Source organism: Colletes latitarsis, chromosome 11 (genome assembly GCF_051014445.1).
Source record: "Colletes latitarsis isolate SP2378_abdomen chromosome 11, iyColLati1, whole genome shotgun sequence".
Classification (NCBI taxonomy): domain Eukaryota; kingdom Metazoa; phylum Arthropoda; class Insecta; order Hymenoptera; family Colletidae; genus Colletes; species Colletes latitarsis.
In genome coordinates, this window is record NC_135144.1 from 23,853,392 (window position 1) to 23,879,941 (window position 26,550).

Below are 26,550 nucleotides of genomic sequence, written 5' to 3' on the forward strand. Positions count from 1 at the left end.
TCTTAAATTAAAGAAACTCTAAAGAGTAGCTGCGCCTTTTAAACCTCGGTTAACGTCGCTAAAAGGAACACGCGCTCTTTATTTTTAGTCATTACGAGCCTACGAAGTTTCATAAAAGTCGGTAGTACAATGCGGAAATTCCACGTAGGAATCACCTTGCAAAGTGATTCTCAGGCCAAATATAGAATATCAAGCGATTCGAATGCAAACGCAGCGTATTACGCTAATCAAGTTACATAAAGGTTAACTCGGTACCGATTACCGTACACCATCGTCTTACTCAGTGGCGATAGTTATTTAATAAAAACGTTACGCAAAGTAAACGACCAATAATTCATCGGCATTCTCTCGATGCTCACCATATAATTATCCGCGTGTTTTCCTCGCAGGAGCGTTGTGGCGTGTTCAAGGACTCCCTGGGCATCCTCTCTGTACCAAAGAGCAATGATCCTTTCGGTGACGTAACAAAACTCCATTACTTCCGTGACTCGACCTCCACCCTTTCCCGATCCTGTCGTCGTCGCGTCCGCGCCGACGCCCGGCGTCCTCGCGGGTGTCGTCGCCGACGAGGACGTCTGCATCTGCAACAACAATATCCATAATTAATGCAACCAACATTCCCAACAGAGATTCGACTCTTATCTTAAGTTGTCCCTCCGATTTCGAAACGATTGTACAAACATCCATACGATTCATGAAATTTTTATTAACTATTTTAGATCGACTATACTACGGAGAATCTCTTCCTCTCGTGAGACTCGCTTCAGACCTTCTACGATATTTATGTACGTACACAAATACAAAGTCGTTTCCTCGTTGTATAGAATTTTAAAATACTTGCAGTCAAACAGCTCCAAACTTAATCTACGTAGGGAGGAACGTCGTCAAACATCCTCAAACTTATCCAAACACAGCGCCGTAGTTCCGCACTCTACAAACTTTCCCATCTTCGCTTCCACGTTTAAACTTACTTGTAACAACTTTTGATTAACTTCTAAACCACGAAGGCTACGTCAAGTATAATATTTCATTCTCCTGATCGTACAGAAGAATTAAAATATACTTGCACTCAAACAGCACCAAACTTAATCTACGTAGGAAGTAACGTCGTCAAACATCCTCAAACTTATCCAAACTCAACGCCAGTTCCATGCACCGCAAACTTTCCTATCTCCGCTTATCTCTACCGAGGATAGAGCTTCTCCGTTTGAACTTGTTTGCAACAGCTTTTGGTCCATTTCGAGGGCGCGGAGGTCAAGTTAAAGATAACCACGCGTCTCGGTGGAGAATAAACCTTGGAGAACTTGGGTGCGTAGACGATCCTGACAACGAGAGTGTCCGGCATGTCGGTGCCCTTGTGGGAGCCGCGGTATCAGCACGAGTCGTCATGAAATCCTGGCGGTTTAACGCGAACGCCGCGTTTATTCTGGCAGAGAAGCCGGCGAGGTATAAACGCGAGGAGTACTCGCCACGACGGAATGACAGACTGCCGGGTATTGTGTTTCGCTTGGTTCTACGAGACTCGCTGGTGAATATCCAGTGGTCGCCAGTCTTGTACGACGGTTGTACCGCGTTCCTTCTTTGTACACTTGACGTGTGCGTCCCCCTTCCTCCCCCCCTCTCCTCCTTAACGTTCGGCGTCGACGCGTGTATGCACGATTTCTGCATCAGAGTGTGATGTAACGAATTCGTCCAGGTAGCGTGACTTCGGCCGGAGTCACGCTCGTCATTAGACGCGAGACGCATTAACGCGCGGACGTCGCGAGTTATTCGCGGCGTTATTCGCTATGGAGAACACGATAAGCAGCGTGCGTGAGTAATTCGACATCAAGGGCGACGCGTAAAAGTTCGCGACGACCAAGAAATATGAATAAGTTCCCCCCTGTCGGTAAATTGCGCCGCGTCTTCCTGTTAGGATCGGTCAGTGTCGGACGGAATTTCTGTCCGGCTAACGAGTAACGAACGGGAATGACGAACAACTTTCAGATCTTAACGACCGTTGTATCGAATTCTTCCGCATTCCTTGTTAGACAGTGACTCTCAAAATTGGCACTGTTGCCATTATTAATCAAGATACTGTCGAGGAAGGCCAACTTTATTGAAAACGAACGTCTATTTCTGATGCGATCTCGTCCATGTAATACTGCCACTGCCATACTTTGCGGTTTGGAGCAGTTTGTTACTTTTCATAAACTGTAATCTCAGTCAGAGATACCAGAAAGGCACCGAAGGTGCTCTCCCACACATGGCAACTGACACATGTCCTCTTTCTCAATTCTCCGAAGTTACCCGAAATAAGTTCGGACCGTCTCGTGGGAGTCGAGAGAGAAAGGCTCATACTTCCCTTCTCGCTCTTGAACAACTAATATCCGACCTCCCGTCAACAGGTCTCCACTGGCCTCTGCTGACCGTTGCTGACCACTCCTGGAATTTCTGACAACGTATAACGATTACGACTGGCTACTGTTAGTCTCTCCCAGCCTCTGCTGACCGCTACTGACCATTCCTGGAATTTCTGACAACGTATAACGATTACTACTGACTTCTGCCAGCCTCCGCTGGACCCTGCTGACCGCTGCTGACCACTCCTGATACTTCTAACAACGTATAACGATTACAACTTGCTACTGCCTGCCCCTGCTGGACACTGCTTGCCACTGCTAGTCTCTACTGACCACAGCTGACCACCCCTGATGCTTCCGATAACGTATAACGATTGCTACTTGTTACTGCTTGCCCCTGCTGGACACTACTTGCCTCTGTATGCCTCTGCTGGCCTCCGTTGGCCTCTGCTCACCGCTCCTGACCACTGCTGACCACCGCTTATATTTCTGACAACGTACAACGATTACTACTGGCTACTGCTAGCCTCTGCTGACCTCTGCCAGCATCTCCCGACCTAAGCTGGCCTCTGCCAACATCTATCGACGTCAGCTGACCATCGCTGACCACAGCTGACCGTTGCTGACAACTTGTGACATGATGTAGTATAATATAATATGTTTATATGTATTAAAGTGTTGTATAATGTAAATCTATGGCAATAAATGATGTAATTTCAAAGAATTCTATGTGTTCCCATCATTTTTTACTCCTCTTTCCCTCTCCAAATAGAAATGACGCCATTTCTAAGATTTCCTGAAAATTCTCGGATCCCTGAAACTTACCGGCGTTCCTGAAACTTCTCGGAATCCCTGAAATTTCCAAGAAGTTTCAGGCAGCGGCAAAAATTCCGGCCTGAATTTTTCGGCTAAAAATTTAAAGAGCTATTACGTAATATTATGTAATATTACATAACATTACGTAATAGCTCTTTAAAATTTCTCGCGGCCGGAATTTTTCGGGAAAAATTACGTAATGTTACGTAACATTACGTAATATTACGTAATATTACGTAATAGCTCTTTAAAATTTTTGCCAAAAAATTCAGGCCGGAATTTTTGCCTGTGCCTGAAACTTCTTGGAAATTTCAGGGATTCCGAAAAGTTTCAGGGACGCCGGTAAGTTCCAGGGATTCCGAGAATTTTCAGGATTTCTTAGAAATGACGTCATTTCCAGGAATTCGCAAAAATTCCTGGCGGCGGGAAATATGAAATCTTTCCGGGGAACTTAGAAAATTTTAAAAGATTCGGAATGTCTTATAACTAAGGGAATGATTTCGATAGGAAAAGAAGGGTAAAAATGATGAAAACACATAAAATTCTTTGAAATTATATCATTTATTGCCATAGATTTACATTATACAACACTTTAATACATATAAACATATTATATTATATTACATCGTGTCACAATTTGTCAGCAACGGTCAGCAGTGGTCAGCGATGGTCAGCTGACGTCGAGAGATGTTGGCAGAGGTCAGCAGAGGGTGGCAATAGCCAGTAGTAATCGTTGTACGTTGCCAGAAATATAAGCGGTGGTCAGTAGAGGCCAGCAGTGGCAAGCAGAGATCACCAGGGGCGAATAGTAGCAAGTAGTAAGCGTTATATGTTGTCAGAAGGATCAGAGGTGGTCAGCAGCGGTCAGCAGAGACGAGCAGAGGCATGCAGTGGCAAGCAGAGATCAGCAGGGGCGAACAGTAGCATGTAGTAATTGTTATACGATGTCAGAAGCATCAGGGGTGGTCAGCAGTGTTCAGCAGAGGCCAGCAAAGGCATGCACAGGCAAGCAGAAACCTGCAAAGGCAAGCAGAGACTTGTAGGGGCATGCAGTAGTAAGTATTAATCGTTATACATTATCAGAAATACCTGCAGTGGTCAGTAGCGTTCGGCAGAGGCCAGGAAAGTTCAGCAGAGACAAGCACACGCTGACAGAGATCAGCAAAGACCAACAGAGGTTAGCAGAAGTCAGTAGTAATCGTTATAGGTTGTCAGAAATATAAGCGATGGTCAGCAAAGCCCAGCAGAGGCAAGCAGTAATCAGGAGCAATTAGTAACAGTCGCTGTATGGTGTCAAAAGTTGTCGGGAGTTCTGTACTTTTGTCAGCACTGGTCATCAGAGGCCATCAGAGGCAAATAGAAACCAGGAGTAATTTGCAGAGTTCAGTAGTGAACTCTAGGAAAAGCAAATAAAAATACCTGGTCAGTCGAGATTCCGAATCGTATGCCGTAAACGGGAGGTCGGATTTCAGCTGTTAAGAGCGAGGAGGCAAATGTGAGCCTTTCTCTCTCGACTTCCACGAGGCGGTCCGAAATTACTTCGGGCAGCTTCGGAATAATCGAGAAAGAGGGCATGTGTCAGTTTGCCTTTGTCGACTTACCGAAACTCTACGAGCTCACGTACGCGTGATCTGGTGTGTGTGAATAGGGCACCGGGTGCTGAATCATTTTAGGAACGGTATGAACGCCTACATACGTTTCAAAATTTCTTCAGCTTTTATCGATCTAACTAAAGTTCGTGTTCGTTTTAGTTTCGAGGGTGACCAACAAATTATTACGTTTCCTCGATGAAAATAAATTTATTCTGTTACAATCAATTTCCAATTTGAAATTAACTGTATGTGGATTTCAATGTTGATACGTAAAATTATACAGCTCTATTGTATCAGCTAGGAAATACTCTACGTTCTTAATAATTTGAATGAAAACGTATATGTACACCTGTACCTACTTACTGTCACTTCCAGGTGAACGCCAACTACGTAAATATACGTAGTTAGCAGGGAACGTGTGAACAATCGCGATAACGTGATAAACAATCTATAAGTCTCTAATCTAATTTATGAGTACTGTATCAGTGCGTCATCGAACGATCGGTGAAATATACACTGTTCCGTACACAGACGCGATTATTATTTAAAATCAACATGGAGGAACGTTCGTTTACGGTAAGTGCAAGAATATATAGTATACGGCGCATTTCGGATTACAGAAGCATTTCTGCGCGAGTTACAAAGACTAGGAATTTCCCTCGAAGTATTTCTCGTTGACCAGAGACACTTTTCAACAACCTAGTATTCTCCGGGACCTCGTGTTCCGTAGCCTCCATTACCATTTCTCCGCGCCAAGTAGTAATTTAACAGAACGAGATCACGATTACGCGATCCCGCAACGCCATCAGAGACCCCAGCTGCACACCGCGGGCGACGTTCATCCCCCGCGAAAAATCTCGGCTCGTCAGACGATATTACGACTTATTCGCGCGTGACGGCTGACAAATCACCGCGAATATCTCCGGCGCCCGGTGAATTCCTATTACCGAAGAAAGTCGCGGTGCTACGCGACGGGGGGAACAAACCCCCCCGTCGATCTTCGGATATATCCTAAGCAAGCGTGAGAAATACGAAGACTACAGATGGAACAGCGCGCGCTGGACAGCTGCGGTAGGACCACGGGAACGTAATAGCAATTTCACACGTGAGACTAACCGGTGGGAGGGGGATTTATGGCCGTAGCAGACCGCGACGTATGAGCGAGCGAGGACTGGCTGCAGCCGCGAGAAGCACAAGCCGCGTTATGATCCCATAAACGTATTTTTAGAGAGCGTTAGCCTCTTCCTCGCGTTAGTCCGTCTTTGTCGCGGCCGTTCGAGATCTTTTTTGCCGCCACTCTCGACCGCGGAATCGTTAAATTTTCAATTTGCACCGGCGACACGGCCGCATGGGTGGAAATCGTTTCAAGATTCATGAGGGGTGAACGAATATCGCGTCGAGAGGGAGGGGGAGGACCGCCGTTCCCGGGGAATTGGATCACTGTTGCACTCGCGAAACTGAAACTTCGAATGATTAATGGGTGGCACGAAGCCTGCCAAGGTAACTTCTTGCTGCTGTAGAGAGAGACGAGATAATAGGAGGAGAGAAGAGCGTTTCGTTCTGAATACTTGCGAGAAAGAAAGGTCGAGCTTAGCCCTCTGCTGGCGAGCGCGGGAACTGTCAAAGTTCAAAATAGCCGGTCGTCGCGCAGTAGGTAAATCGCGTGGCAAACGCGGGAGAAGAGTAATTTTAAAAAGGTAAATTTTGTTCATCAACGTCGAATTCAATGATCGAAGATGAAATTAGGAAAGTTAGGTGCGTAAATGTAGCATCGCCTGAATTTTTTAACGTATCAGACTATCGAGCGGAAACGCAAAAAAAGGTAGTCACGCGGTTATTTTCCTATTGGTATTATTATTTTCCTTTAACTAGGCACTTTGGGCGCCGCGCATAATCTACAAACGATATCTACCGGCTACACCATTAACAGGACGCAATTAATCGAGGGGCGCCGGGAACGTCGCGCTGGTAATGTCAATTATCGTTAATCCGCGTAATTGCCGGCGGCTAATTTCTAATTGGAAGTATAGAGCCAGGCGAGAGTGGGTTTTATCGTTATCGGCTTCTTTCCGCCCGACGTACGCTCCGAATGCCAGCATATGGCTAGGGTCCAATCGATAGCGGGACATTTTCGATACGAAGGATCCTTAAATAAGCACTTTTCCCGCCCTTCCGATTCCTAAATCACTTTGTTACGATGACCTACGATTTTTACAAAATTTAACGATAACGATTAAAATAGTCTGGCAAAGGATTAGAAGCTTCAAACGGTTAATCTAATTTGGCGTCCTAAAAATTATTATACGTGTATAAATATATCGTTTTCCAGCTTTCAAAAACTGTGAAGTGTCGAATTACTGGAAATTTATGTGAGAATCTATGCATTTGTTGTGTAGAACGAATCGTGCAACCGAAATAATGGACGTAGGACATACGATAAACAAAAGTGTTATTTTCAACAAATTTATTTCATAAAGAAAAGGTCAAGAGCCATTCGAATATCCAGATGTCCAAATCTAAAAATTTAGCAATAAAATTACGAGATTCCGCTAAACAAAATTTGTGTGTGTTTCTCGTGGTCCATAAATTATTTATCACTGATGGTAAAAATTTCATAGTTTATTGCTTGTAAATACACGCATTTCGCGGAGATGGGAAAGTTGGCTGTCGCGTCTGATTATTTATGGTATAATCTCCTTCGCGTAAACTCGCCTTCCTGGCTTTGTACGAAGGAGATTGTACTATGAGCAATCAGACGCGATATCCAATTTCTCGTATTTGCACACTACATGCTAGTTTACACAAACTACGGTAGAAAAGCATTTTTTCCCAGATTAGATTACACAGAATAAAATCATCGAATAGTGTACTTTCTATAGTAGAAGAAACGGTTCTGTTTTTTTGCTTAAAGAGGACTTTTTCATTGCCAATAATAACTACACGCGAGAAACTGTCACTGTTTTCTCACGTCGCGGTGCGTTTTGCATTCGACGTTCTTCCCCAGTATATATTTCCGCAAGAATGGCCGGCGACCTAAGCACGGATAAGGGTTTCGTGAATATATTACACGGTTCGCGTCAATATACTTGGATTATCTCGGCGGAACATCAGTTGATACCCGCGCCGTTCATACGGTGCGCTAGCTTACTGCCATTTTAGCGAATAATTTTCTACGGTGTCGACGTTAATGCGTAGAGAACGCCTTGGCTAGTGGGCTATCCGGCGGATATAACTTTAAAAAGGACCGCGTAATAAAGCGTGAGCTCCCTCTCGAGAGTATCCTAACGTCCATTTTAATTTTACCCCTGGGCGTTACTCTTAATCCTTCTACGTTTTGCGTTTGCTTATTTATAAAAAATAACCGTTCTTAACAATAACGACGATAATAATTCTTATTTATCATACTTGCGAAAAATAATATACGTTCAAGAGCGAAAAAGAAAGATAAGTGGATACGACTATTAATCATAACGGATGTATATAGGCAGAGTCATGAGCTTCTTACGAACATGAGCCTCGTATGCAACATAAATTTTGAAGCATTAACGAGGTTGTACGTTATAAACAGAAGGAAAGAAAATAACTGCGTGGTAGCTGGAGATTTACGTAGATCGTAGCTAGTCTATTAAGAAAGTAAACTTTCGACTGACATTTTCTCGTTCTTTAATAGACAGTGTTCGCACTTTTAGCAGAGTTAGGCAAAATGTAAAATTTTAAACCCTCTTTATAAAGGGTCTGTCCACGAACTTTATAGCTTAATTGCATAATAATGCTCAAACAAGAGCACTTAATTTTTATAGGAATTAAAGTGTTGAGACCCAACACAGGTAGCCATAGAAGGGTCGCGGTGACCGTCGCATTTTTGCTAAAACTCGACCACCTCGACAACTGCACATTACGTGCAAATTTTACATCCCGAATAATTGGACTATATCTACATGTGATCTGGCCACACATTATATTTGCGGTAAAGAATTTTTTTCTCGAAAGTGCGTAGGATTTCGGGGACATGTCTATTCACCAAAAATGATCGTAATTCACCCCTGTAACCGGAAATAATTTTTTTAGAACGATTTGAAATTTTTTAATTTTGACGAAAAATTTCACACCTTCTCGAATTTTTTTCTCGAAAGTGGGTAGAATTTCCAAAGCCTCCAAATGTAAATTCGTATTTGTCATCGTTGATTTTGTACTTTTAGCTACAGAATTTTTCCTCGTGCGCGACGCTAATTTTGGATCGAAACGGAGAGAGTTCCCGCCGAAAATTCACCGAGGGCCCGAAAGGTTACGCGCTCGGTTGAATGCAAATGTCCGCGACGTGTCCGGTTCGGCCGTGTGTCTCAAAGGCAATTTCGAAGGCGACCCCGGTGGGAGCAGTTTTGCATAGGATCGTTCGCAAGACGTTGACTCGCGTCGGCAGGTACACGTGTACGAGAGCAGAGGCCACTCGTTTCCGGACAACGAGGGCCGTTTCGAATGTAAATAGGACTCGGCCGTGTTTTCCCGCGGAATAAATGAAGGCGCGCCTGATGCAATCGGGGGTACCGGAGACCGAGCAACACGAGCCATCCTCGTACGTACGGTACGTGCGCGGCCATACGGTTGTTTTAATATTAAATATTTAGAGAGCCGGCTCACAAATGGTACAAATCGCGACTTCTTATCGGGAACGATAAACCTTGAGACGTACCAGGCCCCTTTCCATAACGATCGTTCGCGTATTTTCGCTGTTTCCCGCGCGAGAAGAATGCCGCGTCGGTTACTCGGTACGCGACGAATAATTTATGGCCGTCGTTCGTAGTCGGTAGACGCGTGGTAACGAATTTACGAGAACGAAATTAGGAACGAAGTCGCGTTCCAAAATTTCGTTACCGAGATTGCGATGGGATAATTTACGGCCAGCGCGCGGGAAGCCGCAGCTACGCGATTTTTACGAGTACGAAACGGGTGAACCATAAACACACTCGACCATCGAGCTCTCTATTAACACGGTGCCCATTGATTTCCTAAAATTTTCTGCGAAATCGGGGCATACCAAAAAATGTTTGCGATAACAGTTAACGAGCATATTGTAGAAGAGAACGAATAAAAATTTTGGAAATTGTCACCTTCGGTTTTTTAAATAGCATCATGTGTTTTTCGTAATCTTTAAGTGAATTTTAGTTTGAGAAAATGAAACGTCCCCGCTAGATTTTTATTTACAATTTTCAAACACAATTATTTCGAAAGTAATACACTATATAAAAAAGATTATATTCTGCATTGTCGACTTATATTTCCACGAGGAGCCACGATACTTTTCAGTGTACGGTTATTCATGGAACTCTCGCTGTAGAATACCAAAACGATTGCATGAGAATATTTACCTGCTGTTGCTGCTTGCTCCTGGAGATGGTGTTAACATTTTTCGGCTGTGCTTCGTATCCCCCATTGTGCTGTAACAGAACAAATATCGGAAACGATTACACAATCGTCGCACGTCGTGTCTACGAAAGATATTAATCATGCTCAAATTTCTGTCTAGGTAAACACATAGGAAAGACGTCGCGAAGGAAGTAGGTTGCTCGTGGTTTCGAAGCACGATATAACGGATACAGAGCGAAAATTATTCCTATTGTTTCCTGGAAACAGCTGCACCGTGAATACGTCCCATCGTTATCACCGTCCCGATAGACGCAACATTTAATAATAAACATAATCGATCTTCGTACTCCGACTCTGAACGGGAACTTGTGTGTGGAAATTTTCATGTTTCCGTTAGTGAAAGCTACAAAGAGCGTCGTGTCTGGAGTGCAGTAAATTTGATGGCGAAACCACAAGTTTAGACGCAGACAAATGTTCGTTATTCGCTAATTACGCCAACTAAAGTGCGTTAAAATTTTGAGAGAAAGTCGAATATGCTCGGAATGGCAACTTCTTTACTCTTGATCGACTATAACTCATTGTATTTAAATCCAAAATATGCAAACATTTCGATGCCAAGATTATTTTCAAATTCATTTGGCCGAAATTGATACTGATTTTTCAACCTTCTTCAAAATCAGTAATAACATAACGTTACTTTTTCGATCCTATGCATACTTGCTCGTGACACAACAATACAACGATGTACGATTAAAAACCGGGTTGTAAAATAATTTTGACAGGCCTAACTTGCGTCATGCTTAAATCTAAAACGAACAAAAATATCATTAAGTACTGTAAAATTATGGATTAGGTTATGAAAGAGGCCCATTCGCTGAAGCTAGCCCTTTCACCCTACTTGCTATACTTCCTGTCTCTTAGTTTATTTTAAATATAAATAAATGAGTAATACAGTAAAATATCTTACTGATCGAAGACATTCTCCTTTTATTAAACGAATGGAGTGGTTCGGTAGAAAATAAAATAACGAAGTAAAATGTCTTACTAGCCGAAGACTATGGCGCGCCATTACTGCAGATACACGCGAATATTAAGGTACATCGAATGTGAAATGTGTGGTTCCGCCATGATAGAAAATATGACGGAGTCACGCGAGGGACGAACGCACCTCGCTCTCGATATGGAGGGCAGTGTGCCAAACCGTGAACGCTATACGGTGTAAAAGCGTCTCAGTTTCCTCCCGTAGCGGCGTTTCTTCCTTAAGGTTGTTGTTCACGGTGTCCTGGCGCGCGTCGCCGCAGCGACAGCAATTCGCTCGCAACCAGGCGCGCGACAGCGAGCTGTTGTTCGAATTCGTCATCGTTTCTCACAAAAATCGGAGCTTTTGAAACGTCCCCTGACGGAAGAGATACACTCATCCGCGTCCAGTAGGAATCTATTCACTCCCCCATATTCCCTTTCAGGCTCTACGTAAACTTTAAATTTGAAATAAAACGCCCGCCTTTCGAGAGCACATTTTTCATACAATATTTTACGAATTTTTCACCCGCGTGGAAACATTCGTTAAAACGATCCGGAGACAATCGTTTCTGACAGTCGTTTACGAAAAGACGCGGCTGCACGTGATCCGTCGTTAAAGCGTTGCAAGACAGATCGACGTATTTAAAGACGAAACGTTTGGAAAGCCGGTTCCTCGATTCGAAAATTCAGAAAACACAGCGCAGACCACGTGCCCGTCTCGCGTCGGCGCTCTGGCCGCCGTGCTTATTACGAATCGCCTAGCGGACTCGGGCACCGCCTTCCCTTCTATCTTTTTCGCCAATAAGGGTCCCGGGACGTTCGCCAAACCGCGATCGGTACGATTCATCGACGAGGGTCCGGTTCTTGGCATCTGACGCTACCATCGCGCGATCGTTCGCACCGGGAGCCGCGAAACCGATTGGAGGCGCGCACAGTGGCAGTAAAGTAACCTTAGCCCGTTGGTCGAACACGTTTCTCGTCCCGTTCGCGATCCAACGCGTGCAGAACGTCGAGCGAGAACCTCGCGGAACCACCCCGGAAGCAGAAATTTCCCTCTCGACGCGGCAAACTGTGCCCAATCGATGATACCATGACCACGAATCGCAGCTAACTGGCACGCAGCCTTTTTCGAACACCTGACCCGTTCAAGGTCACCGTCCCGCAGCCACCTTCGACCAAACGCGAACACGCTGCTGCTTTCCACACCGAACGATCGCCCGGAAACCGTTCGAGGAACGTTCCTCGACCGATTACGGTCCCATCGGTAAAACTTTCGAGGCGCGACACTCGAACGACCAGTGAAAAACCATCGAGAAAATGTCGTGCACGAGCTAGGATCACGCGACCTGGGTCAACCGGCACAAACGTCTGCGCCGCACGGGAGCCGCCCCGGCGCTGCGGCCGGATAGATAGAGGGACGAAACCCCTGCATCTCCGTAGAACGTCCGCGGGACGAGGTGGAGGCGGGGGCATCACGATACGTAACCATGGAGACGGCGACCGGCGTTCGCGAGTCGCACGCAGGCTTGGTCCTGCGCCGCCGGATTCTAGACGGGATCGCGCGAGTTCCATCGTGCGCCGCACAGGGAAAAGGGACGAGTCTCACGACTAGGTCGAGTGCCACTCCCTTGTAAATATAATTACCCCCCGTGGAAATTGCCACCCTCGTCGAACGCAATTCCCCCGAGCGACGGTTGCGTGTCTCCGGCACACCCTGACCCTGGACGTTCCGGTGCATTCTTTAACAGACAATGATGGCCCGCTGCATTTTACGAACTCGAAATTCAGTCTCGCGGGCTAATTTTATAAGGTTCCACGATGTTTCGCGACTGGACTGCGCGCAGATCGTTTCTATAGAGGATGCTCCCCCATATGTGACTCCGGGGGCTTCGAAGGAACGAAATATTCCTTGGGAACTAGAAAGAGTGGGGTAGGTTGATAGAGAATCGATGATTTCTTATTTTTCATTCGTTTTGCACCCTTTTTTTTATAAATGTTTAATGTTTTCGAAAGTACATTTCTTGTACTACTTCTTGTAAAAATTTCGTCTAAAAATATTAATTATTATAGCCATAATAGGAACCAGCGTAAGAGGTCTCTAAAAATATGTTAGATATGGTCGGACATGTAATTTTTCACTGCAAGTTGCGAAACAAGAAATCGTGCAATTTTCTTAAGCTATCAGATGGTAGCTTCAGTTCCACGTAAGGATTTTTATAAGTAATTATTTATTATAAAAACTGGAGTGGAACTTTGAAGGAAAAATCTCAAAAAACTGTGACAAAATCAATATTTCTTTTACTACCACGTCGAATGAAAATGGTGGATTATTTGAGAATATTCAGTTGTTTACCTCGTCGCTAAAATTATGAATCTCACGTCGTTTAATTCTCTGCGTCCCATTTCTATCGCTTCTTTCATCTCGCGAGGCTTTGAGAGTATTCCTTTTATTCAGCTTCAAAAAATTCTCAACAGATCAGTTGCAATTTCGAGGTTTCAATCAGGCTTTCGACACAGTTCCAGTGCTGTATCTCTTACTTATCAAACAATGTATCGCGTACGTTTGACGTAAAATTCCGTGATTTTACCAAAGCATTCGACGGTTTAAATTCATTACTTTTTCTTGGCAAAGTTCGGTAGTTTGGACGTAAACGATGCTGCTTTAAACTAGTTTCGAGCGAAAATCTTAGATCTCGTTCGTAACAAGTTACGATACTAAATTCATTTCCGTCTACTGTACGCTTGGTCCTCGGTTATTCGACGTATACGTTGCAGAATGCCCCATATATTGCCATACATTGTGCTACCTGCATGTATGCTGATGACACATGGCTGCTCAAAGTATTTGACTCGTTGCATACCGTCTCTGCAATATCCGCAGTCGAAACGGATCTCTCGAAAGTTCACGAATGGTCGGTTTCTCACGGACTACACCTGAATCCTCTTAAATCTTCTCCGCTCCTCGCCTATTCCTCTACATTTTCACGGTCCTCCACTTTTCCCCTTGTTAGAATAAACCGTACCCCCGTTTCGATTCAATCGGTATTAAAAATCTCTTCAATTTTACGTTCTCGTCGATCAACCAAAAACTGCATTTGTCCGCCCAATTACACAGATATCTACTGAATCTTGTCTAACCACACCAGGCTTTTCCACTTGCAAACACGCCATCGCCCTAATCCGACTGGCTCCAAAAGTCTCACTCTTGCTATATCAGGCATAAAAACATTTTATTTTATGAAAAATTACAAACGAATTAAAAATTTCTATTCGTTAAAATATGATCGATTCCAACAACAAGCTAGACAAACTGAAAACTCGAAAACCCTCTGGTAGTCGACTCAAGCAAATTTTCCTAATTGTATACTTTTATTCAGAATAATAATGGCTTTCCAACAAAGTCGTCGAAAAGTTCCAAGGTATGGAACGTTGTTTTTTCGACTATTTGCCAAGCACGGGAATTGATATCGAATCGGCCACTGTCTCCGCAGGAACGCAACGGACGAGGAGAATATTTTACGACACGATAAATCACTTTAACTAGCCCATAGGCCTTCGCGGGTAGAACACGTTTTACCAGGACTAGATGGCTGGATAAATAGATGGGTGTCCTTGTCGGGAGAACGGCGCGCGAATAAAGATGCGAAACGTAGTAATTGAGATTCACAGTGTCGGTAATTTAAGAGGAGCCCGGGATAAGTAAATGCGATTTTCTATCCCTGGACGGGCCCGGTAATGTTTCAATTCCGTGCACGTGTAAAAGCACGAAACGTTTCGCGCGAACGTTATTGATAAATCGAGATGCTGTAAATTTTACGCCTCGCGGCGCCCGGAAATACCGCGTGCTTATCGATCGACGCATTCGATAGAGCAAACATTTTCACAATAGAAACCTGGAACCCACGCGACCATTGTGAATCAATGTGCAACGACGCATGAACCCCGAAGTGTGCGTAACGAGATATTTCTTTCGGCGGGCGAAATGCCGCGAAATGCGTTCGATGAATCGGCGATAAACTGCACTGCTAGAAAAAAAAAACCGCATTGTACAGTGATTTATCGCCAACGAGAAACTGATTTCTTCCTCCGGGTGAAAAATGCTCGAACGTTTTGAATTGTTCGCGGCTCGGTAAATTGTGATGCATAAAAAAATTAATTATATGTATAAGTCCATCGTGCTAAGATACTCTGCAGCGTATCGCGATTGTCTCGTTGGTGTACACAAGTTCCCTCAAAAGCACCATATATTTATTTTGTCTCCTTTGAATATTCGTTCGCGCTTTTATTATTACATATCGCCTGGTGTGCCTAAATGAATCTCTATCTCGTTAATCATTATCAAGCGCTGTTTAAGAGCGTAGAATTTATAAAGGTAGAAGATACGTAACGAACGAAATATGCGAAAAGGCTGTGGGTTCCACTCGTCCCTGGTTTGGAATAAAAATCCCCCATCGTGTAAATTCATAATAAGGCACGGAATTAAATTCAGTTCCTAATGAAGGAGCGGCAACGAAACGAATAAACGAGTGGCTTACATTTTCGTTCGAAGGAGTTTCAGAACTTTCGCCGAGAGCTACATTTTAATATACAGGGGCCTGGTAATAAAGCAAACGTGGCCGTTGGCTGAACGGATTGCTTAGCTGGCGGCTCCAGTTTCGGATCGGAAACGTTTCTGTTCGCGCTCGCCGGCACGAAAACAGGCGAAACTTCAAAAATGCAAATACCGCGCCGTGACGATTCGCATATTAAATTCGCGAGCGTCTCGGCCTACTTAAACGACGTTCGAATCATCCGCGATGCTAATTAACTCGACGAACGGAATAAAACTTCGCCCCATTAAAACTAGTGTTCCGTAGCTATCCGGGGGACACAAAATTCCGGCGTGAAATTATTCAGTTCCTGGCTATGAGACGGCCAATTTTACACGGTGAAACTTTTGAATACTTTAAGTTACAAACGAACTTTTTTAATCGAATCTCGTCTACGAGCGTGCGTTTTGCATTATTGATAAAATTTCGTTTCTCGGACCCGATGGATTCCTCGAAGTTGTTTTTAATCGAAGTTTCATCGGTGAATATTCACGTCGAACGTACGTCGAAAGCACGTTCCTTTCCCGGAGGGTAATAAAAACAAATAAGTAACGGAAGGAATTTAGAATTTTCTTTCCGTTGCAAGAATGCACTACGAGGAATAGTTTACAACGCTCGGGAATGTAATTGGTGATGTATAGCGCGTTGCACAACGCCAGGAGCGAGATCTTGTTTTGACAAACAGGCCTGGACGGTGCACACGCTCGAAGGAGAACGGCTTATTTAAATAAAAAAAGAGAGACGGATGTTTTACTGTTCCAGTAGAATGTTACTAAAGTGTCGTGGACCTTTCTCGAAACGTATTAAAAAATGTTCGATTTATTTCGATCTTGTTTCAGAAAATTCACGAGTCAACTTTGAATTTTTGATATATTTTTCGATGAACAGAAACGAAACAAAATATTTGAAACCAAGGCAACCTCGAAGCAAGGAGAACCAAAACGATAATTTCGTAGTAAAAATTGTAACGATAAGTATACGTTGGAACTGTCCACGAAGCAACAAATAGTTCTCGACCGAGAGCAGGTACGACACTTTAAATTGATGTATGACGCGTACCGATGCGCCGGAACAATTATTCAACGACGACGTGTTAATCTCGCGAGATCGAAAAATGTGACATCTAATATACGAGAAACTAATGTCATCGGGTTTGTGTAAAAGGCCAGGCTAAATATAGACGCGATCGGTCGTCAGCGCACGATTTAACGAATGGAATAATCATCGGGAAGGCAAACCGTTCGGCAGAAAGACGACCGATTGGCTAATACCGGTTTAATTGACTTATGCCCCGCAACAAACCGCGCATTGCGATTGAGAATCACGTCTAGCACTCAACGAGAGCACAGCTGCGGAGGAATCAGCACTCGACTCGACACAATCGTGACCGTGGTATGAGGAAAGAGTCGAGACAACCATCGCTGATCGGAGTCACGTCGCGTCACATTAAACGAATAAATTGCGAAATGTACGAGAGACGACCGGGTTTTGGGTATTCGAGGACTATCGGAGTTACGTGGAGTCCTCGTACGTGACTCCTTCGAGCGATCATACGAACGTCTGATCGTAGAATTAGAACAGGGGAACAAAGACTTCGATTAACCTACCCTTTTCCTATTCTAATTAATGAAAATTAAACGTTTAAAGTATGCTCGAGAGTTTTCAGGTACAGCCTCGTCGAACAAAAAGTCTATTTTCTCAGGGCAATTGAATTTAGAAAAATGTATTAGTACAAGATGAGAAAAGAATTATTTCTCAATGTTTTTCAGTTCAAGTTTCGTTCCGATTTCATGGTCTAAAGGTTACGCAAAAATGTCACTGAAATCTCTCTCTGCAGAACCACAATCAATGCTGTATGGTTAGCGTGTCATCCTTTGTCTCGCTCAGATCCGAGCAACCGATACAATGATGCAATATATTGTTGCAGACAAAAAGTGTGTCAGAGACTATTCTGATATGTTCGAATGTATGCACGTTATGCCATTGTGAAATTCTACTACAATGCTAAAAAGTAAACCGCTCTTATCGAACTGTGTATTCATCGTGTTGTCTTTTGTATTGTTTGGTTAGCGGATAAAGCACGGGAACAGTTTACGATTTCCTAAAAGGATATTAATTTGTATCCAGCTAGATGTTCCTTTAGAATTTTGGCGAAATTGCTCATACACGAAGAACCTCCGAAGCGACGTTCAACTTTTTACTACCATAAGGTTCCCCGTCCTTGTCTCACCGTACTTTCGGGACGAAGAACGAAGACGAAGACAGAATTTTGCGTAGGATACCACGCTGCAGAAGTTTTAATGAGAACGGCCCAAGAGAATGGTTGGAAAATGATAAGAGTAATCGGATAAAGCTATCGAAAAAGTGGTCGGAAGCTGCGAGGGACGACAGAGGTGGAAAAAATGGAAAACGATAATTGAAAGAGTGTTCTTACGCGTCCCTCGAGTATTCGCTGCTTTAGATGCAGTCTCGAAACTGAATAAGACCAAAAAGAAATAGGCGACGAGATAACAGATAATGCTTCGGTTCGAATTAATGAAATCTTCCATTTATTTTGCTTGAGATTTTACTAAAAAAAAGACTATGGGCTTTATGAATCTCAAACTTTGAAATTTGTTCAATATAAAAATAATTAACTCTGTCGAAGTTACCTATTTTGTCAACAGAAGTAATGGCACGCAAGGGCTGCTAAAAAGCGGAACGTCGAACAAAGGATCGATGGGCCTGAGGAAACGAGGCCAAGGATAGGAAGTCTCCAAGACAAACGGGCAAAAGGATATTCTAATCCGTCCAATAATCGAGCAACCGCCTTAAGTGACACCTGTTCGATCGTGACGCCAATGCAAAACAGAAAGAATCTTTGTAACGTTGCTCGCATCCTTGACTCGATACAGGAAACATCGTGCCGCGGGCACTAGCTCATACGTGCATTCATCTACCTAATGGCCAATGATTACGCAACGTCTGCTATTTACACGAACGTGCAAACACTTTTTCTTTCGACGTCTCGGATCGAGACTCTATGACCTCACAGGAAGTGACAACCTTCTCGTTCATCGTTATAAATATCCAAAGGTATTCGCGATTCGCGGAACGCGCGACAAAAAAAGTTATTTCGCTCGTTATTGTATCGTCGCTAAACAAAACACAAAAAACGAAAAAAATACAAAATAAAATATAAGCACGCGCGTCATGTTTATAGCGAGTGGACGGAATTCAGCAACTGTTTATTCTTCAAATTGAAAAAAAAGAAATCATTCTGTTATAAATATTAGTCTTTACATTTTTGATGTTTCGTACTTTTAACAATCTTCGTAGGACGGCACGAAAGAAAATGAAACTTGAAATTTGAAAGTATCAGAGTACCAGTGAAATCGGATAGAAGTAAACGAAAGGAATGATTTTCCTCCTTGTATCGTTGTACTCAGCCGCGATCATTGCAAGTGCAATATAATGGGCGATGGAAATCGTAAAGAGAGGCGTCGTGACGCGTCGAAGGGAGGGCGCGCTTTATCCAAAGTCAAGCTTTATCTTTGACCCTTGATATCTCGCGCGAACGAACCGATTTTACCCTTTTCTTGGTCTCGACCGCGGACACACGGACCGCCGATGAAATTTATGAACGTCTGACAAATTACTTTATTCGTTTATCCTCTTTTCGTAAAAAAGAAGTTTACATACTCGCGAGATACCGACTCTAACTTTACGTTCGATTTGAAATGGCGAACACGAATTACGATACCGACCTAAAACCTTTGATATTCTCTCAAAATAATTTCAATAATCTTTCACCTTTGTTACGAATCAACGTTACGAGTTGATCAGTGTTCGAATACAATTTTCTTCCAGTCTTTCATAAAAAGTTCGTCCAGGAGATTACGAGTAATCGCGCGGGGAGAAAGATTTCTGTAAAAATGATTTTCCCAAGATTCGAGATTAGAGATTGGACGTCGGAACTGGACAGAAGTAAGTTTGCGAAATGTTCGTAGGTAGCCGACTGGATGCCCGTAAGCGACTCGTACGCGATAGCGGTTTCGATTCAGCGGCTGGATCGCCGCCAAATATCGAAATTTTCTTCTCCGAGACGTAAAACCGGCTCCCCTTCTTGTGTGGCCACGGGGCCCGAACGAAAAATAAGACGAAGCTTCTTTATTAAGCTCCGCGCGCGGTGGAAATTCTTTCAAGATGGATGTAACGTCACGGAGAGTTGGATCACGACCCACTTGCCGTGCTCGTGTATTTCGTTCACGTTCGAGATCCCGCCCCGCGTTCTTCGCGACGCGTCGCTTCCAAGCAATCCGCGCCGCCTCGATCGTCTCCGTCGTCGGAAAATTTTTTTTTTTTTTCCGTTTTTTACCCAGATCTGGAACAACCTTCGCGACACCGCGATATTTACACGGGGAAAGTATGGCCGCGGAACGCGTGCAACAGCAGCGACGCAGCCATCGATTTCTCAGTCGCGACAAGCTGACGAGAATTTGCATTTTCGCGTTTAAAGTTTCCCGACAGGAAAAAATTGGAAAAAAATTTCTCTAACGAACGTGCCAGTCTATGAAAAGGATGGCTGGTATTTTCTGGTAAAACGCTTTTTCCGGATTTCTCGTCCTTGACAATCAGCTTTGTTTTATTTTTGAGCTCGAGCAAAAGCTTCGTTTAGTTTTTTGGTTAAATGCACAAAAAGTCTGAAAAATTTACGATTACGATTATTAATATATTTTACTCGTGGGTACACAATTTGTTCTAACAGTAGCTAAATTTTCCTAACGATTCCGTTTCGTAATAACAGAGAGTATACCACATTATATTTAGCGAAAGAAATTATTTAGAAATCTTATTTTTGGCTAGGAACTCGCAAACTTTCGTCGAAATCGGCATCGGTATTTCATGGACGTTCCTTGTCAGCGTCAGAAATATAATGTGACAGCGGTGCAACGAAATCGCAGTATCGCATGCATCGGGAACCAGATACATTGCGTCAAGTCGATGAACTTGAGGACTCAACGAACTGGTACTTCACGAACAAGACCATACACGTGCTAAACTGGTTTTCTCGCCGGTGCTCTTCGATTCGTCTGTTATGTACAGTAATTGACTGCGACATTAGCCCTATACACGCCTCGGCGAACAAATGGAAACAAATCGCTAGCGATCTGCCTCTGTCGCTTTCGTCCACTCCGTCGTTCTGGAGCATCAATTAGCAGACTGGCGACACCTTGTCCGGAACCTTAAATAAACGCCCCCAAGTTCGTGGATAAGGGTCGTCTGCCTCTTCCGAGGTCCGTCGACTATTTGGGCAATTTCGTGCCCACTTTGCGTTTAAGGACATCCTCCTTGGGTATACTTATCGGGAAACGTTACTCCGTAAATAAATATTCCTCAAAAAAGATATTTTTCACTTCGTTATGCAATTTCTCTTTCATATTAAATGCTGGCAAATACAACGAATAATAGTGTCAGAAATTATGGAAACATCTTCTAATTTTCAAGCTATCCTTTCGTCTCGAAAGGGGACTCGAATACACGAAACTTGCTAGATATCTTAATTAGAATTTTCCGTTATGGATAGAAACATCGATAGTTGCGAAGTAAAAGTGGGTGAACGCTGTCGTTTCATCGAAACGTGACGAACGACGGTGGTCAACGTATTCTCCATGAATCAGCGTACACGCGTGACGCGTGTCGTGTAACGCGTACGAGCGACAACGCGATTGCTTGGGTCGGTGTATACACACCAGACGCCAGCTAATTCGTACAATCTAATCCTGGATTTTTAATCGTTCCCGTAGTACATTTCCACGCCACGACTGGTAACGAACGTCGCGGTCCGTGAAAGCGACGCCCGATCTACGAACGAACCAGAGTCGCGACCATTGTTGACACCGTTGATAGCGCCGTTTTAATAAATCGCCAACGAACCGTCGCTATTATCGTCGGGAACGGTTGATTTATAGACGTATTTCAGCTTGGAAACCTACTCGCAATTTCAAGGCGTTTAAAGCATCGGTCAAAATCGTTCCCATCGCGTGACGTCAACCTGTCATATAAATATCACTTGAAACAATCGTCACGGTTATTATCCCGTGGTCTTTTTATTGGGAAAAGTTTTCTCCGACGTATTCAACGTAAGTATGTTAAGGAACAACGCGTTGACACAGATCGTATTTTTTGCTGTTTCCGATACTTTTGTTAGCCATTGGATATACCCGATTACGAGACGATGACTGCAGAAAATACGCTCTCGTGTCATCGATTTTATATTTTTAACGTTAACGCCAAGCATTGTGTTGCACGGATACAGAGGAAAATGTCCGACGAAAACTAGCTATTTAATGTTCGTTGAATGACGGCTCCATTGCTGGATAAATATAGCTTCTCTGAAAACTCGAAACTCGAAGCGATAGGAGAATCGAACGAAAAAGTTCCGAGGGCCGTAAGGAGAATCAGAACCGACCGATCGGATTCTATTCCGGAAGTTGAACGTCTTTCATTTCCCCGAGGACTACCAGGTGAGCCCAAGCGTCGAGAAGTTCCTTCACTTCGGTTTCCGTGCGATTTAGGAACCAACGTAAATGAAAATACAAGAACAAGGAATTTGAAAACTTCTGGGTGAATTCGTTTGGATTTAAAGACCTATCTCTGTGCAATTGTCTCGTGTATTTCCGAAGCTACCAGCGGTAAAAGTTAATTATGCACAACCGTAGGTCCACGGACTGATGCTTTCAGAGTAAACGAGTTTCTATTTCTACGATTTATGTAATCTACCAGCATTCGTTGCTTACGAAGATGTCAAGTGCTAACTCGAGTGGACGGATGACGCATCAAATGTCCACGATAATTCCATGTTTTGCTTCCGTGAACAGTAAATGGGCACGACAGATATCCTACGATGTCTCAAAGTAGAATTTTAATTTGTTCCATTCTTCTCTCGAAATTTTTATTCCGTTCTTGTTCCGGCGTCAAAGGGGTTTCTACCCTTTGGGTCGATAAATAAATAAAATAAAGCTAGCCTGAGCGCGTGAGATCGTTTCTAAAGCATTCCGGCCTTCGAGAGCACATCCTGGAATCGGATTACGGCGCTTACATGACATACATACATGTACTTCCGCGAAAGAGTCACACGACGCCAGTCTTTCGCCTTCGTCCACGCTATGCCAAGCGAAAGAGCTTCCTGATTCTCGCGTTTCCCGCGCAGCGGTTTCCCAACCAACACGCATGCGTCAAAATTAAATCAAATATAGTCTTAGACAATCTTTCGACGATACTTTGATAACCGTGGTCCAATCAAGGTGTATTCAAGAAAATCTTTCGAAACTTTCTACTCAAACTATAGTATAGCTAGAGTTCAACTTATAAACAACAGCACTCAATGATTATTTTAGTCACAAAAATGCTGTACCTTTATTTATTTTTGTGCAATCTTGAATGGAATTTGTTGCAAACAGGGGATCATAAATCGAGAAATGTCTGTACAATATTCCCTCGTTTGAAGATCGAAAATTGGGACCATCAGGGTTCTTTAACCGAGTATCGGTAGAGAATTTTTTAGTGTAATGTAATGTAATAAACTTATTTTCATCGAGAAGATAATGCTTTCCTAACGACAAAATTGAGAAATACATTAGTAATTATCGTAACAATATGTATATGGCATCGTTTCGAAGTAGATTTTTAATTTCATAACTGTTGAACGCACTCATTGGCGGATCGTTTGAGCCCAAAATGCATAAACAGCGAACAAGATAGTTCAATTCCTCTAATCCCGCGTTAAAATTTTATCATTAAACGAGGAATTACTGTACCAAGCGAATCGAGCACGGATTAATTGATCGGGGCGCGGTTCGCTCGACCGATCCCGGTTACCCTTTTCCTTTATCCGTTTCTTTCTGTTTCGATTACCGTTCAGCATTAAATGCGCCACTTCGATTAAGGTTAATGCCTGCTAATGCCGAGCGTAATCTAAATTATAGAAAGTTTATCTGCCCATCAAGATCGCTGGTGCCTTAGTATAATTTAATTTATCACGCGCGAATTGTAATTTACTACGCACAAGGTGTCATCGGTTCGAACGATCGTACAGTTTGTTGCACGAATAAAAATAAAAGGAAACTAGTTGGAAGACGATTCAGGCACCCCTGCATTTATTTGAATTTCTTGGTATTGTAATACACAGTATTCAATATTTCTATATAATACTATGTTATGAATAATTCTATGTTTCTCTCATTAACTATTCAACTTCGTTTTTAATAACTCTAGATATCCTTTGAGCGGTCGAGAACGATTTTTATAAATATTTACGGAATATCTTGAATGATTACATACTCTTCGTCGTAATTTAAAACTAATATTCCCCAAAAATTTCTATTTACATATTTCGTAATTCATGTACTTTCTCACGATAGAAAACTCCCTCGAGTAACGATATATTTTACGTAGTGTTTTTCGTGTTTTTAGAACTTTCAATTTCCATAGAGGAGCCAACAATTTTTGAACCGTTGCCAACACGATCGCGGGAAAGTAAAAAAGACTGTCGAACGAGCGTTCGCGTTTCGCAAGCCGAAAGTGAAACATAATATAAAATATAACGAGTTAGCTCAACGACCTCTCCGACGGTTTGTAAATTATTCCGCGGCTACGAAGGCCGACGTAGTACCTTTTACGATAAGTTCACGCTGTTAGGGAGAAAGTTTGAAAACTGACCGTCTCGGGATTCGAAGCACGAGGGAATTTAATATGCGCTGGCATCGCGGCACAAAGCACGTTCGACTGCGAAACGCGGATAGAAATACGTCCGCAATACGCGTTTATGGTATCTAATCTCCGGAGCGGCCCAGACATTTCCATGGCTTTTCTCCGCGAGTGTGGAAACCCGCGGCTGCTTGAAAATTACGCGACAGCCGGGTAAACGCGTTTGCAGCGATAAAACCGAACCGAGAATAGACAAATGACGCAAGGCGCCGTGAGGTCGTGATACGTGTTCGATACATATTCGCCGACCGTACAAAAGGAAATGCGTTTTCGACGACGAAAGGAAAACAGATTCGACGCGATTCCTCCAAGTGTTATTGCCAAGCAATAGGGATCAACGTCTGTACGATCCACACGCGCAACACGTGGAACGATACACGCTGAGCAATATTAAGTAATACGAGGAAAACAATGGATCGGATAGAAAATCGATCTCAGGGAATCGCGATACTCTGGACGACGCGGGAGTTATTTGTTAAACCAGTTTGTGAGAAAATATCGATTCTTATACTTGGAGAATATTCAGGACAGGGCTGAGTTAATCAATAAGGGAAGTAAAGTATTATTAAAAAGGTTCTTGACTGCAACGTTTCTTTCGTAGTCTGATATACATAGTCAAATTGTTTAAAATTATACTTGACAAAAAGGTGCTTAAACACAAATATACCGTCGGAAGAACCATTTCCTCGGCTTTAAAAAAATACTCGTGAAATTGTCAAGAGTTCAATATTTAACAATTTTCATTTGCGTTTCAATGTGGAATCGCTCGTACTCAAGGGGTGAGATTCGTGTAAAATGACAGAACGAGAAGCGATATTTGACAATTTTTTTATAACAGAAGACCTTGATGAATCTGTTCGCCACTTTCCACAGATACTCTTTAACATTTCAAGATACAAATATATTTTTGTTCGTTAAGTTTTATCGACTTTGGATGAAATAATAAATGTTATTCGTTATGTCGACGGCGCTGATCGGCGCGCGGGAATTTTCCCTATTTTTGCCAGGCGTTCTGCCCCGTTTGGACGTCGAGAGCGGGGAATATTCGCGTGGCGCGCTCATCGAAGCAATCTCTATTTCAAGCCGCGTTACACGACAGTGGAATTTCTTGGAACAACATTACATCCGTTTCACTTACATCATTCCAGAGATAGCTCATCGAACGCGGACCAGCGCCGTCGTTAATTACGTTATCTCCCTCAGCCTCCCCTCGCCCTACGGCGGCGGGAGCAGCTTTTCCCCGGACCGCCGCGCGAAATCAAAGTAAACGGGAAAAACTTACCGCGTACGCGACGTGGTAATTCCGTCGATGCACGTCGCCGTGACACTGAACGGTCGACAGCATGTTGACAGCTGTCAGACGGGAAACGACCGTCGCGATCAGTCACACGAACGCACTGAAGCTCAGCCAAACACCGGGATCAACGATCGATCGCGCGTCATTTTGGTCAGCACTGGTCTCCGGATCGAACGGTCGCCTTTTTAAAATTCTCGCCCGCCGGAAGTCCACGCTTACGCGGCGTGCATTCGCACGACATGATTTCCGTGTTTTTCTCTTTTTGGACGACACGACTCGTGTTCGAGGCAGATCGCGAGACAGTCGTCGAAGGGGCTGTCAAAAAATGTCAAAAAGAGAGCGGCGAGACCGGCGAAAGGACGCGGCACGTTCGATGGCAGAAGCCGACGGAACTCGAATGGAGCTCGTGTCTTTCGGATCACGGACGGAACGTATAGGTTAGGTGGAACGGAATGCGCTTGCGCGGTGCCCCGGCCAAGGCGCCCCGAGACCGCGCGCTTCGTTTCTCCTTGTTCGCCACTTCTTTCTCCCTGGTTTTTTCCCCCTACCTTCGTCCTTTTCTCCAAACGTCCGCGGTGTAACCCTTCCGTCCACGATTCGTCATCTCTCCGAATAAAAATTACGTCTTTGCTGCACAACCACGTGGAAATACACCGGAATTATTCGAACGACAGGGTGATTTACTTATACGGTAGCTCACGAATGTATTCGATTGCTTCCAATTTACATCGTTAACAAATAGAATGCACACGTTGGGTTTAAGTTTTCAAAATGAGATTGTA

The 26,550-nt window shown here is 43.6% G+C and overlaps 1 protein-coding gene across 11 annotated transcripts in view; it reads right to left on the reverse strand.

Annotated features, from left to right (window-relative positions):
- Nucleotides 1-26,550, reverse strand: part of By (focal adhesion protein tensin) — a 215,089-nt gene that overhangs the window by 50,186 nt on the left and 138,353 nt on the right. For 9 of the 11 annotated variants that reach the window (XM_076777972.1, XM_076777976.1, XM_076777983.1 and 6 more), the window contains 2 exons: nucleotides 10,117-10,185; nucleotides 360-581 (listed from right to left, as the gene is read on the reverse strand). In XM_076777972.1, coding sequence (XP_076634087.1) covers nucleotides 360-581; nucleotides 10,117-10,185 — 291 coding nt within the window. Of the gene's footprint in view, nucleotides 1-359; nucleotides 582-1,294; nucleotides 1,552-10,116; nucleotides 10,186-25,753; nucleotides 26,158-26,550 lie in introns of those variants that run through there. The other 2 variants (XM_076777979.1, XM_076777981.1) reach the window with 2 other exon arrangements.